The 14,401-nt window shown below is 48.7% G+C and overlaps 1 protein-coding gene across 2 annotated transcripts in view; it reads right to left on the reverse strand.

Annotated features, from left to right (window-relative positions):
• Positions 1-2,147: 2,147 nt before the first annotated feature.
• Positions 2,148-14,401, reverse strand: part of LOC146042171 (uncharacterized) — a 49,073-nt gene continuing 36,819 nt past the window's right edge. For both annotated transcript variants that reach the window (XM_083162095.1, XM_083162096.1), the window contains exon 5: positions 2,148-4,620. In XM_083162095.1, coding sequence (XP_083018221.1) covers positions 2,262-3,299 — 1,038 coding nt within the window. In that variant the 5' untranslated portion in view covers positions 3,300-4,620 and the 3' untranslated portion in view covers positions 2,148-2,261. The remainder of the gene's footprint in view (positions 4,621-14,401) is intronic.

Below are 14,401 nucleotides of genomic sequence, written 5' to 3' on the forward strand. Positions count from 1 at the left end.
TGTGTGTGTGAGAACTACAGTTCCTCACATATGGTAATATTACACGTCTGTTTTCACTCTACATACCATCCAAGAGTGAACCTTGTGTACACCTATGCGATACAGCGCAAATCTTTATATCATAACTTATGGGCGCTTCTAAATCCTCACACGCCCACAGACATGCAATAATGAATATGCATGAATGAATTGGTATAAATAGGCTTCCGTACCTATGTCAGGTTGGTCCTACGAAGCTTAACTGCGAAGCGTACGCAGACCGACTGCACGCGCAGTGTAAACCCCCTGCCTCCCTTCCCCTCTTGAAATGTATTTTGTATATGTCTAGTATAATTGGTGCGAACCGCTGAACGGACGTCACTTTTCAGTGAGTCTGTGGAGCTCAAGAAGCGGTGTGGTGGCGCCACTCACCGCAGCTCCTGATAGGGCAGTGTCTGACCGGCAGCGTCATTATTTGACAGTCCGGTACGCTCCAGACACCCCCTCGACAAGCAGCGGCGGCGGGTCTCAGTAGATAGCCGGGAACCCCAGCGCTGACACAACAGCCAGCACTTGGATTGGGCTGCCTAAATCTGAACCCAGCCAACGTCAGGGAAATACACGCGCGTTGCCTTGTACTACTGGCTCCGAGCTGTATTCCCTACTCTACGTATGTGAAACACCTACCATACACACTTGTACCTGCATTGTCGCAACTATATATAGAACCAATTATTGAAATTCCCTTGTACACATTGTACTTGTGAGATTTGTGATAGAATCAATCTGTATATATATATAACAAATGCGCACCAATTTAACCTAGGAGGATTAATAAACATAGAGGACGGCTGATCAGTGGGGATCACTGTGCGAGGATTTAGTATCCTTTTAACCACACTGTCCGTGTCTTACATGTTTGATTTTAGTCCATATTTCGCAACATTTTATCAGCTATTTTCATTAAAAGTTACTTTTTAAGTGTTTAGTTTTTCTTTCTATTTAGTGCACCACTTTAGTGACATCCTCTCCTTTCTTAACAAAATTGTCTCTATCAGTGTCCTGTGGTAGCACCCCCGTATATACTTATTTATTACTCAGGAACGTGTTCCAGCAATAATTCTGTTATGTAATAGGGGTTCCTGTACATTCATATAAATCATTTGTCTTGTGCGACTGGCGCAAAAAACCCTTTTCTCTAGGTCACTGTGGTACTTGTAGTTCCACAGTGAAACAGGCAGCGCCTGGCACCGCTGACAACGGGGGCAAGTGGAGACACCACGGGCACAACGCTGACGTGCCGGGGCTTCTAAACTACACAACCCGGCACACCGCTCTGTCCCCCATGTACACGCTAAATTGAATCCAGCCTTACCTGCAAGCCACTAAGAAGGCTTGCCGTCTGGATCTAGGCGCTAAAGCACCTGGATTCACACTTCCTGCAAGCCCGTAAGAAGGAGGGGGCGCCTGGATTTAGGCCTAGGGGTACACTACTAAAACCTGCCCTCAGTGACACTAGTCGACGCAACAGCTGTCGAACTTGTAAATCCCACTATCCACGGCCACCCGAAGCGTGGCGAGCGGCGGCGGTATGCGTCCTACGACCTTTTCATACCCCCACTATCCACGTCGGCGTTCAGTTGAGAACAGAAAGTGTGGCTAGCGCAGCGAGCTACCGAGCCCGAAGCGTGGCGAGCGTAGCGTGCCCCGCGAGGGGACGCGGATACCTTCACAGCTATCCGCGTCCCCTCGCGGGCTTCATAGGTGTCCGTGTCCGCTCGCCACGCTTCGGGCTCGGTGGCTCGCTGCACTCGCCACACTTTCTATTCTCAACTCCACGCCGACATGGATAGTGGGGGTATAAAAAGGTCGTAGGACGCGTACCGCCGCAGTTATCCGCGTCCCCTTGCGGGCTTCACAGGTGTCCGCGTCCGCTCGCCACCCTTCGGGCTCGGTGGCTCGCTGCACTCGCCACACTTTCTATTCTCAACTCCACGCCGACATGGATAGTGGGGGTATGAAAAGGTCGTAGGACGCGTACCGCCGACCCTCGCGGGGCTCGCTGCGCTCGCCACGCTTCGGGTGGGCGTGGATAGTGGTGCTGATTCAGGAACACATTCACACCTGCACACTCACACACCTGAGACAGTAATGACGACATTTTCGGCAACTGTTAACTTTTTTTTAGTTGAAATTTAACTGGAAGATAACTGGAGAATATAAATGATTCGAATAACATGTAAGTAATCAGCGTAACAAAAAGTCCAACATTAATTAAAAAGTCATGATTGGTCGGTAGAACAGGAAGGAGCTTCTGCGTCGACGTCACTGCCAGCACTTGCACAGGAAGGAGCTTCTGCGTCGACGTCACCGCCAGCACTTTCAGAGGAGTCGGCCGGCTCGGCGCTCTCATCCTCCTTCTCGACCAGGGGGAGCAGGGTCAGAGCATGTAGGATGCGTAGGAAGGGGTCCTGGGCGCCTAAACTCTGCCTCCACATAAACTCCTGGAGGTAGGAGTCCAGGTGATAGCGCGCGGTACCCCTTTGGCGCTTATTACGCCACTTGCAGCTGCCCCACAGGCGCTCTATATTCTGGGTGTGCACCCCAGTGTCCGGGTCAACGAAGTTGAACTTATGATTCACCTTTCCGTGGACATAACCGGCCTGCTGGAGCTGCTGGGTGTTGTAGGCCCTCCAACAGTCCGTGTAGAAGGTGGTGCCGGGCTCAACATGGGCCGCGATGGCAGCCATCAGGGTGGCCGCATCCCGCCGCTCCACCGCAGTCATGAAGCACTGCCCGGTCTCCCTGGATATGCCCCCGAATACCCACTGCTGGGGCAGGAGCCGTCCGACATTACTTTTCCTCTTTACATAGAGGCTCTTGTCGACCTCGACGACATGACCCGGGCCTCTGATTCGCCGCTGAGGCTGCGCCAGCAGGTCCACCGTGCAGGCCTCCCTCATCAAGTTGTTGTACTGCACGGCTGTTTTCTGCGAAATATTGAGCTGTCTGCCGCAGAATTTAATGCTGGTCAGCTCTTCTGCCCAGCAATATAGGAAGCGGATGAGGGTCACAAAGCTGAGGTGAGACCCCCGAAACCACTGTGCAGACCTCACGCTCACCTTCTTGCGGCAGCTGCGAATGTGCCAGCGCCACATGCGCTCCTTCACACTGAGCCTCATGGGGTGGCCATTGGGGCAGGTCTGGGTCTGCGGCAGGAGCTGGCGGGCCTGCAAGAAAGCCACCGCCTCCTCCTCCGTCTGCGGCAGATTAAACAGCGTCAGACGCTCCATCGCCATAATCAGGTTCGCCACTGCCATTATGCACTTCCGTCTCTCACACAGGGCTACTACTGACTGACTGACTACGCTAACTGCGTAGCGCTCTGACTGACTACGTTACGCTGCCCGCGCGGGACTAAGCAACAGAAGTGCCGGGACTGTGAATTCAGCCACTAAAAGCGTCTCAAAGCGCCTAAAATGTTTGCGTCTACATTGGGGACACCCCCTGTGGTAGCGGTGTGCCGGGGTGTGTGGTTTAGAAGCCCCGTTTGTGTCCTTTTTACACGGTACATTTCATTACATTACAGCTAGAGTGGCACGCGCAGCGCTACGTTACATCACGTTACATTACAGCTAGAGTGGCCTGCGCAGCGCTACGTTACATTACATTACATTATAGCTAGAGTGGCTGGCAGGCTGCCAAGTTTCTGAGACAGACTGTGCGCGCGGTGGCACTGTGAAACTACACAAGTACCCAATTAATTAATTTAAAATTGTAGGGGAGGAGAGGTGCCCCCTTGAGAGCAGGAGCCCGGCGGCAGAGGACTCCATTGCCTCCCAGAGTTCTGCCTCTGGTGCTGTGTGATTTTGACCAATGCCTTGCTTGCATGGAATCTGTATTATACATCCTGTCCCAGTAGTTGTGGGAGAATCCTGATATTTTTGATGGTCTGGAAACTAGTAATTACATATTTTACAATACATTCATTTGCAGATATGATACAAAACTGACTGTAGTAAAATAGCTACTGAGTCACTCATGGAATTTAAACATTATTATATCTGAATACATTGCGTTACTGTATATTGTTTTAATTAGCACATTTTGTATGTAATATTCTGCTTTAAATACATGGACCCAGGGCCTGATTCAGAGATGTACACAATATCCATGTGTTACCCTGTGCAATGATTTTTTTTGCGCAATTTCTCTGCACAGCGCGTATACTGCGAAGGTCTTATGTCAGGGAAGATTGTCAATGATGCATCTTCTACGCAACCGCTGGGATGTACAAAGGGGTCAGCTGGCTTAATACAAATCCAGGCGCCTGCGACATTTGTGTATATTTGAGTACTACGGTTGCCGCTGCGGTGGCACTACTTACATTCCTTAATCAGGCCCATAGATTCAGTAATTGATCAATGCTTTGACTTGATCATATGAACTTTAAAAGGAGACTAGCTGAAATAAGAAGCAAAAACAAATGGTAGTGAAGTCCAGCAGCTCCGCTCGTGCAGTTGACGTGTGATTTTGTGGTGACCAGTCCCTCTCTATAGGCATTATCTGTTAGACGAATGTCACAATAGGCTTGTGTCGCGCAGCCACTGGTACTAATAGACCCTCCGTCGGTGAATCCCACTGGGGAAACAAAGGAATACAACATAAATAACATATACATTGGCGTTTTATACCGCTTTCTGATCGCCACTGCTGGGTCGGACCCAGGACACCAAAAATAGTTGAAAAAATCATGTCGACCTTTTCATGTGTCAACCTTCTCCATGTCGACCAAATGCCATGTCCACCATGTCGACTATGTGTATGTCCACCTTTTGCTGTCGTCCTCATGACTGTCAATCTAGACCAGGAATGTCCAACCTTGGCCCTTCAGCTGTTGTGAAACTACAAGTCCCATCATGCCTTGCCACAGTTTTGCTGTTAGGGAATGCCAAAACTATTGCAATGCATGCTGGTCTAGACATTGTCTGTGAGCTGGAGGCAGGGCCGTCAATAGGGGGGTACTGTGAGTACAGCTGTCCTGGGCCCTGGCCTCTGGAAGGGCCCGGGCAGCTCATTTTGCCAACCGCAACCCCCCCCCCCCGACTGCCTCCGCTGTGTTTAATATAGCAGGTCCCAGAGAGCAGGCATTTTCAACCAGGATGCCGGCAGCCAATTAAACTGCTGCCAATCAGAGCTCACATACCGCCCGTCAATAAGAGCGTCTGCCTGTATGCAAGCTCTGATTGGCTCTGCAGCCGGTGCTACATTTTAATTGGCCGCCAGCATCCTGAGAAGTCTGCGCTCCGGGACCTCCAGGGTTACGGTAAGTCAAGTGAGGAAGGGGGAGGGGGGCCCAGGGCCTGCACTGGAAGTGAGTCCTGTGCCCCAAATTCCAGGCTGGAGGGATTGGCTATCATCAGCTCTACTACTGAGTCTACTGTGCATGTACAAGTATCCGGGAAAATGGTACAGGAGACATTTTCTCAGTGATTTTCCAATTGTGTATGAGCAAACTACTGGAAGAATGTCCACTGCGCCATTTTCCTGGTGATATTTCAGAGCCGACGCTGCAGCTGCTGGACTTCGGGCGGGGGGGGGGGGGGTGGAAGTATTGAATGTTGAATGGGTGCAAGGTGTGCCTTGAAGGCCCCGCTGGACCTAGGCATACCACATAGCTTGCACCCATTATAGATACGCCAGTGATTTAGACACTTGGAACATTCAACTTGTCTAATCTACGATAGATAAATGATCATTGCAATAGGATTGGTTGCTATGGGTTACCACAAGTTTCATGGTTCAGTTTTCACAAATGTCAAACTGTGTGCCGTGGCACCCTAAGGTGCCTTGGGAGACTTGCAGGAGTGCCCTGGGTTGGTGGTCCATGACCATAAACATTTTTCATGACTAATGTAATAGTCAAAATGTGCACAAACATAAGTGAATCCTGTCCATTACCACATAACTGACACTAGGGATGAGATATATACACAATTTACTCAATTGAATATTTTTTTATAATTTTATCAATGAGACACTTTGGCCCTAGGGGTGCCGTGAAAAAAATCTGATACTCAGGGGTGCCGTGATCCCCAAAAGTTTGGGAACCACTGGTATAAGAACACATTTATGGCACAGCTGATAACAGAGAATATAGAAACATAGAATTTGCTGGCAGATAAGAACCAATGGGCCCATCTAGTCTGCCCCTTTTTTTAAACTTGTTACCTCAAACCATATTTGATCCTTATTCCTTTGTAAGGATATCAATATGCCTACCCAATCATGTTTAAATTGTATTTAGTGACACCTAGATCCCTCTCATCCTCAGTAGTTTCCATTATGCCATTTATACTATATTTAGTCTTTGGAATTTTGAGACCCAAGTGCATGATTTTGCATTTTTGGGCATTAAACTGTAGTTCCCATGCTCTTGACCATTCCTCTAATCTTCCTAGATCACCAATCATTTGTTTTACCTATATCACTTTCCTAGATCACCAATCATTTGTTTTACCTATATCACTTTCCCAGATCATCAATCATTTGTTTTACCCCTCCTGGTGTGCCTACCCTGTTGCATACCTTTGTGTCATATGGAAAAAGGCACATTTTACCCTCAATTCCATTTGCAATATCACAAATAAAGATATTAAAAAGCACTGGTCCAAGTACAGATCCCTGGGGTACCCCACTTGTAACCTTTCCCTCCTTTCACTGTACTCAGTTTACTACAACTCTCTGTTTTCTGTCCTGCAACCAAGATCTTATCCATTCAACCAACCTATCCCAAGAATCCAATCCCAAGCTTCAAGTTTATTTAACAGTCTGCGATGTGGGACAGTGTCAAAAGTCTTACTAAAGTCTAGATAAGCTACATCTACAGCCCCACCTTGATCTATTACTTTAGTCACCCAGTCACCTAGTCAAAAAGTCAATAAGATTTGTTTGACATGATCTCCCCCCAGTAAACCCATGCTGTTTCGGATCCTGGTAGATCCTGATAAATCCATGTTGTTTTTCACCCTGTTAGAATGCACCAGGTGCCAGAAGCCGGGTGAGCCCTTAAAACGGCAATCAGCATTTACAAGGCATGGATTTGCCCTGTAAATGATCGCCGCTTTAAAAAAAAGCCCTAGCTCAATCAGCATCTGTACCTCTGGCGAACTCGAACACTATTACATCCCGCCAAACAGAAGTCTATATTTATGTACATTTCCGTGCAGTGATTGAATACTGAGTATTTCCAGGGGTGTAGTATAGTAGATTGACAATGACAGATGAAAATTCAACAGTGGTTAAGGTAGACAATGATGTTGTTGTATGTGGGCCAAATCATGTATATTTCATGTTCCTGTATGTGACGTCACTAAACGGTTATGGATTAGCGCATACACAAAAAGTGGGATTAACCTTCAGCAGCGCTGGATAATAAAGGAATTATACTTCCCTTTGTGTGTCTGAAGATTTTATGCTCTGTGTCGCCTTATTCATTCAAATTATAGATGCAAAAGAACATGTGAATATTCATAAGGCATAACAGTGGCGAGTGCATAAGAGAGGGATCTGTGGGTAGTTACCAGATATATGTGAACCGTATGAATAACAGTTCAGATAGAGCATGCAGATAAACAGGTGGTATTCCGGGCACACACAGGAATCAGCAATGCTGTGGTAAAAACGTCCTCAGAGCCGCCTCCATCTCCCGCATCCAACGGCGAATTTCAAACCCGGTCTGGGTTATAGTAAATCAAGGTGTGTCCTATGTGCATACAAGTGTCCAATTTTAAAAGTCCTTTTGTCCAATCACAGAAGTTCAGGGTTAACCAGCGGCCGGTGATGCAGTGCGGTGAATACCGGAACTTCCGGCATCGCTGTGCTAACCGCATCACTTCCGCTTCTGTCACTCGGCGGTTCTCCTCACTCCAGTCATGTGACCATCCACAAGGTCACATGGTCCGTAGTATGCCGTCGGGTGCTCCCTTAACACTTCTGCCCTGTTGTAGTATTGGAATCACGTGGCTCGCTATGCGCCAAGTGACGGAAGCGGAAGCGACGCGGTTAGCACAGTGATGCTGGAAGTTCCGGTATTCGCCACACCGCATCACCTGCTGCTGGTTAACCCTGGACTTCTGTGATTGGACAAAAGGACTTTTAAAATTGGACACTTGTAAGCACCTTGATAAAGGACCCAGACTGGGTTTGAAACGCGCCGTTGGATGCGGAAGACGGAGGCGGCTCTGAGGACATTTTTACCACAGCATTGCTGATTCCTGTGTGTGCCCGGGATACCACCTGTTTATCTGCATGCTCTATCTGAACTGTTATTCATACGGTTCACATACATCTGGTAACTACCCACAGATCCCTCTCTTATGCACTCGCCACTTTACTTGTGATTTTTATGTGCATTTGCTCTTATATGTGATTTGATGCACCCTATTTGGGATTTGTGATGTGTGTTATAATAAACTGTTATGCCCTTTGAATATTCATATGTTCTTTTGCATGTACAATTTGAATGAATAAGGTGACACAGAGGATAACATTTTCAGACACACAAAGGGAAGTATAATTCCTTTATTATCCAGCGCTGGTGAAGGTTTATTTCACTTTTTGTGTATGGTCTTGTAAACTTGGGTTCTGGAGAACACCTTGGGGATATTATCTTCTTAGCAATTGTTGCGCATTTTAGCTTAACACTTCTTGGTTGTTGTGGTTATGGATTAGCGGATAAACGGGGCTGAGGTCAACAATACCATGGTCGCGGCATCTGGTTGTATACTTGGTCGACTGGGTTTACATAGACAGAGACGCTGGATTGACGGGAGTCAAGCATCGACTGGAACTTGGTTAACAGTAGCATGGTTGATATGGATTTTTGCCTTTTTTTGGTGCCGAATGTCAGAGGTGCACTATTATATTCCCACTCTATGGGAGTTATTCTTGTTCACTCGCAAAGGCAAATTCCTTCGCAAATGGATAAAACCATATGTGTCACAACTGAAGGGCTGGATGAAGTCGTGTGGTGTGTAGCAACCGGAGACGGACCAGAGGAGGAAGGATTAAATCGTGCAGGTTTAATAATAGAATTCATAAATGGAACAATACACACTTGAATACTTTCTTTAAGTGGCAGTTAGTGGTAATAATAACGATTGGCCAGCAAGGCACTTGAAAGAAGAAAAAGTTCATTTAAACAATGATAGTTCAGGGCACTGAGGACGGCAGGCTGGGGTCTTGAAGAATGAGGGAATCCGGAAAGAGAATGTGCTTGATGGTAATGAGGGATCCTTGAAGACTGAAAGAAGATGGATGATGACTGAAGAATGGGAAGTTGCTTGGAAGCAGACGGCTTGAAGAGCTTAGGCCAGGAAGCTCAGGGATGCAGGCAGAGACCAGACTGTGGAGAGAACTGGCAGCGATGGGGTTAAGCTGAACCGAAACCAAACACAGAGCACTGGAAGCAAGGCACCAAGTCAAGAGAGGTGAGTCAGAGAGCCGGAGTCAGCTGGGAGCTGTGAACGCCTCTGGAGACTCTTTGTACTGACACTGAACAGGCCTAGGCAGATCCCCTATATCCCTAGAGGGCGGCTGCCATTGGCTGTCAGGTCAGTATGGGCGGAAACCTCAGACATGGACCAATCTGCTATTTGCCCTTAACCAAGATGGTGGCGCCGGCCTCCCGGCGCCCCTACAGCACATACCGCTACACTTGCCGGCGTCCCACGCTGCCTGCTGCCCACCAGACTGCCGCTGCCTGCTGCCGCTGACCTGGAGACCACTACACGCTAGCCGACGGCGGGCGCGAATGGGTGAGTAGTATGCCCACCGCGCACCGCCGCGGCTGCGTGTGACAGTACCCCCTCCTTTCTGGGTGACCCCAGGGCACCTACGCACCTTGTGTGGATTCCTTTGAAAGAATTGTCTCACCAGACGGGAGCATGGAGATCTGCAGCATCAACCCAGGAATTCTCTTCAGGACCGAATCCAAGCCACTCTACCAGATACTGAAGATGGGTATTGCGGCAACGTGAGTCGATAATGCGCCTCACCTCGAACTCTGTCTCTCTCTCTCTCTGAGCCAATCTTGGGAGGCTTAGAGGCACCTTCTTCTGATATAAGTTCAATCTCAAAGGCTTCAGAAGAGACACATGGAAAGAATTTGATATCTTCAAGGAAGAAGGGAGCTGTAGTCTGTAGGCCACTGGATTAATCACCTGAGTGATTGGGTACGGCCCGATGAACCGAGGAGCCAGCTTCATGGATGGTAACCGAAGGCGTATATGGTGGGTAGACAGCCATACTCGATCTCCAACCTTCAACTTAGGAGCCGCTCTTCTTTTCCTGTCCGCCATCCTTTTATATCGAGCGGATGCTTTGAGGAGAGCGGTATGAACATCTGACCAGATCTTTGCAAACCGTTGTAGGGAAGAAGCAGCTGCAGGGACATCGGGCAATGATAGATCTGAGAACTCTGGAGATCGGGGATGTTTGCCAAAGACAGTAAAAAAGGGAGTGGTGCCGGAGGATGAATGATAAGAATTGTTGTGCGCAAATTCCGCCCAAGGCAGAAGGTCTACCCAGTCGTCTTGAGAGGAAGAGATGAACAAACGAATGAAGGCCTCCAAGTCCTGGTTGACACGTTCTGTCTGTCCGTTGGTTTGTGGGTGGAATGCAGTGGAGAACTTGAGCTTGACTTGTACAGCGGAACAGAGAGCCCTCCAAAACTTTGCGACAAACTGCACTCCACGGTCAGATATAATCTCTTTGGACAACCCATGGAGTTTGAAGATGGTGGAAATGAAGAGCTGAGCCAACACTGGAGCGGATGGAAGGCCTTTCAATGGGAAGAAGTGCACCATTATAGAAAACCGGTCAACCACCACCCAAATTACCTTATGCCCTTTGGAGGGAGGAAGTTCGCAAATAAAGTCCATAGACAGGTGGGACCATGGTTCTGTTGGTATGGCTAGAGGTAGAAGAGGACCGGCAGGGGACTTTCTGGAGGTCTTATGCTGGGCGCATTTTACACAGGAGGCGACAAAGCTGGTTACATCGCGACGAATGGTAGGCCACCAGTATGAACGTAACAGGAACATTAAGGTCTTCTGTGCCCCAGTATGCCCTGCGAAACGGAAAGCGTGTGCCCAGGACAGCACTCTCTTGCAGAGACTGAGGGGAACGAAGGTCTTGCCTGGCGGAGGTGAAGGCTGGACTGTTACTTGAGCAAAGACCAGAGGATCGAGGATGGGTCGAGGAGGAGTCTCAAGATCAGCTGATGTTTCAAAAGAGCGTGAAAGAGCATCGGCCTTGGCATTCATCGTTCCGGGTCTGAATCTGATTTGAAAATCGAAGCGTTCGAAGAACATGGCCCAGTGGGCTTGACGAGCTGTAAGACATTGAGTGTGCTTGAGGAATGAGAGATTTTTATGGTCGGAATACACAGTAATTTTATGTCGTGCCCCCTCCAGGAGGTACCGCCACTCCTCCAACGCAGATTTGACTGCCAGTAACTCCTGCTCCCCAATGGGGTATTTCTTCTCTGCTGGAAGAAACTTCTTGGAGAAGAAGGCACAGGGGTGAAGCACCTGGTCCTCCCCTCTCTGCGACAAGATTGCCCCTACCCCCTCTGAGGATGCGTCCACCTCAAGAATAAAGGGTTTGTCGAGGTTTGGCTGGAGAAGGATTGGGGCGGTGACAAAAGCATCCTTTAGTTGTTGGAAGGCTTGGGAGGCCTCAGGTTACCACTGACTTGGATCAGAGCCCTTACGGTTAAGAGCAGTAAGGGGTACAGCAAGGGTGGAGAAGTTCCTGGATGAAACGACGATAATAATTTGAAAAGCCCAGAAACCTCTGGATGCCTTTAAGCATGGTGGGCGCTGTCCAGTCTAAGATTGTTTTTCCTTTTTCTGGATCCATCTCTATCCCAGTGCTGGAGAGGATGTGGCCAAGGAATGGAATGGAAGTGACCTCAAAGACGCACTTGTCTATCTTGCAGAACAATTTATTTTGGCGAAGGCGCCTCAAGACCTCAGCTACTGTTTGCCGATGGAGATGGAGGTTAGACGAGAAGATGAGGATGTCATCGAGATACACCACAACGGAATGATACAGTAAATCTCGAAATATGTGGTTTACAAATTGTTGGAAGACGGCTGGAGCGTTGCAAAGACCAAATGGCATCACCAGGTATTCGTAGTGGCCGTCTCGGGTGTTGAAAGCCGTCTTCCACTCATCTCCAGATCGAATTCGGATCAAGTTGTACGCCCCTCTTAGATCCAACTTAGTAAAGATGGAAGCCCCTCGGATTTTATCTAATAATTCAGTGATAAGGGGTAAAGGATAGCGGTTCTTGATCGTGATATCGTTAAGACCCCTGTAGTCGATACACGGCCGAAGGGTTCCATCTTTTTTTTTTACAAAGAAAAACCCCGCTCCGGCTGGCAAAGTAGATGGGCGAATGAACCCTTTATTCAAGTTCTCACGAATGTAGTCAGACATGACTTTGGTCTCAGGCAGAGACAAGGGGTAGATGCGGCCCCGCGGTGGGAACTTCCCAGGTATCAACTCTATCGGACAGTCCCAGGGACGATGAGGCGGCAGGGTATTGGCACCTCCCTTGCTGAAGACGTCAGAAAAAGAAAGATACGGGGTGAGATTTAATAGGATGAGAGATTCAGAAAGTGAGAGATTTGGTAAGAAATCTCCAGGTTTTTTAAAGAGGCAATCATTTACACTGCAAAATCAAACTGGTTTTGCAGTGTAAATGATTGCCACTTTAAAAAAAACTGGAGATTTCTTACCAAATCTCTCACTTTCTGAATCTCTCATCCTATTAAATCTCACCCATGGTGTGGGTAATGTCAAGGGTGAAGCTGGTGAAGGCGAAAGACTGGAACCTCCCACTTCTTGAGGATTAGTTTGATGGAGTGGAATGACACGAGGCATGCAAGTAGTTAGGCAGTTCGTACCCCAGGCTTTGATCTCCATACTGGTCCAATCAATATGAGGGTTGTGTTTAGTAAGCCATGGTAGGCCCAGGACTACCTGGTGTGAGGACTGAGGAAGGACAAAAAATTCTAGAGTTTCTTGATGTAAAGCACCCACGAGAACTGTCATTGGATTGGTTTGAAGGGTGATTTGCCCACTGCTGATGCGACTCCCATCTACTGCAGTGAGAACCAACGGATGGGCCAAAGGTTGCACCGTCAAGGAATGTTGAAGGACGAAAGAAGAGGAAAGGAAGTTCCCAGCCGCTCCGGAATCTAGTAGAGCCTGGATCTTGATTTTCCCCTGAGGGCACACAAGGGTAACAGGAATGGTGGGTACCGTCGACGAGGGAGATGAAAGCAGGACTCCTAACCTTGCCTCCCTCGGGGAGGTTAGGAACGGTTGTTTCCCGGACGCAGTGGACAGGAAAACAGCAGATGAGCGGAAGAACCGCAGTACATGCAAAGATTCTCACGACGTCTACGGGACTTTTCTTCAAAGGAAAGCCGAGAGCGGTTGATCCGCATGGGTTCGTCTGGAGGTGTGGTTGTGGAGGAACCTGGTCTAGGAACAGGAACAGCGTTAATGGTGAGACGAGGGCGGAGACGATCGGAGCGATTTCTCTCTAGTTGACGCTCCTGCATCCGTAGATCTACTTTGTTGCACAAGGAGATGAGTTCAGCCAAAGTAGCAGGAGAGTCATGGGTAGTTAATTCGTCCTTGATACGACCTGCCAGCCCATTCCAGAAGGCGGAGACGAGAGCCTCTTCGTTCCACTTTAATTCCGAAGCCAGAGTCTGGAACTGCACAGCATATTGTCCCACTGAACGACTACCCTTGCGAATCCTCAGGATTTCAGTAGCGGCAGAAGACACTCTGCCAGGTTCGTCGAAGATGAGACGGAAAGAGGTAATGAAAGCTTCATAGTCATTGAGCAGGGGATCAGCCCGTTCCCAGAGAGGGGACACCCAGTCCAAAGCTGACCCTGCCAGGAGAGACACAATATAAGCCACCTTTGCCTTGGAGGTAGGAAAGTGAGATGACTGTAAGGTGAAATGCACATCGCATTGGTTCAGAAACCCACGGCATCCTTTTGGTGAACCATCATATTTGCTGGGGGTTGGTAATTTCATGTGATGAGGAACTACGGGTCCAGGTGTAGGAACAGGAACTGGAACCTCTGGTGCTGTAGCCACAGAAACTGAGGGGGCCGCCTGGGGCGGAGACAAGGCCTGAAGAAATTTAGCCACTTGGTGTTGGGTAGCCTCTACTTGCTCCAGACGAGCCACGATGCTGTGAAATGCGTCCGCCATGGAAGCCTGTTCTTCACCCGACTCCATCGGGTCAGTACAAACTGTCACAACTGAAGGGCTGGATGAAGTCGTGTGGTGTGTAGCAACCGGAGACGGACCAGAGGAGGAAGGAT

The sequence above is a fragment of the Crinia signifera genome, chromosome 19, assembly GCF_055691185.1.
Source record: "Crinia signifera chromosome 19, ASM5569118v1, whole genome shotgun sequence".
Lineage (NCBI taxonomy): Eukaryota > Metazoa > Chordata > Amphibia > Anura > Myobatrachidae > Crinia > Crinia signifera.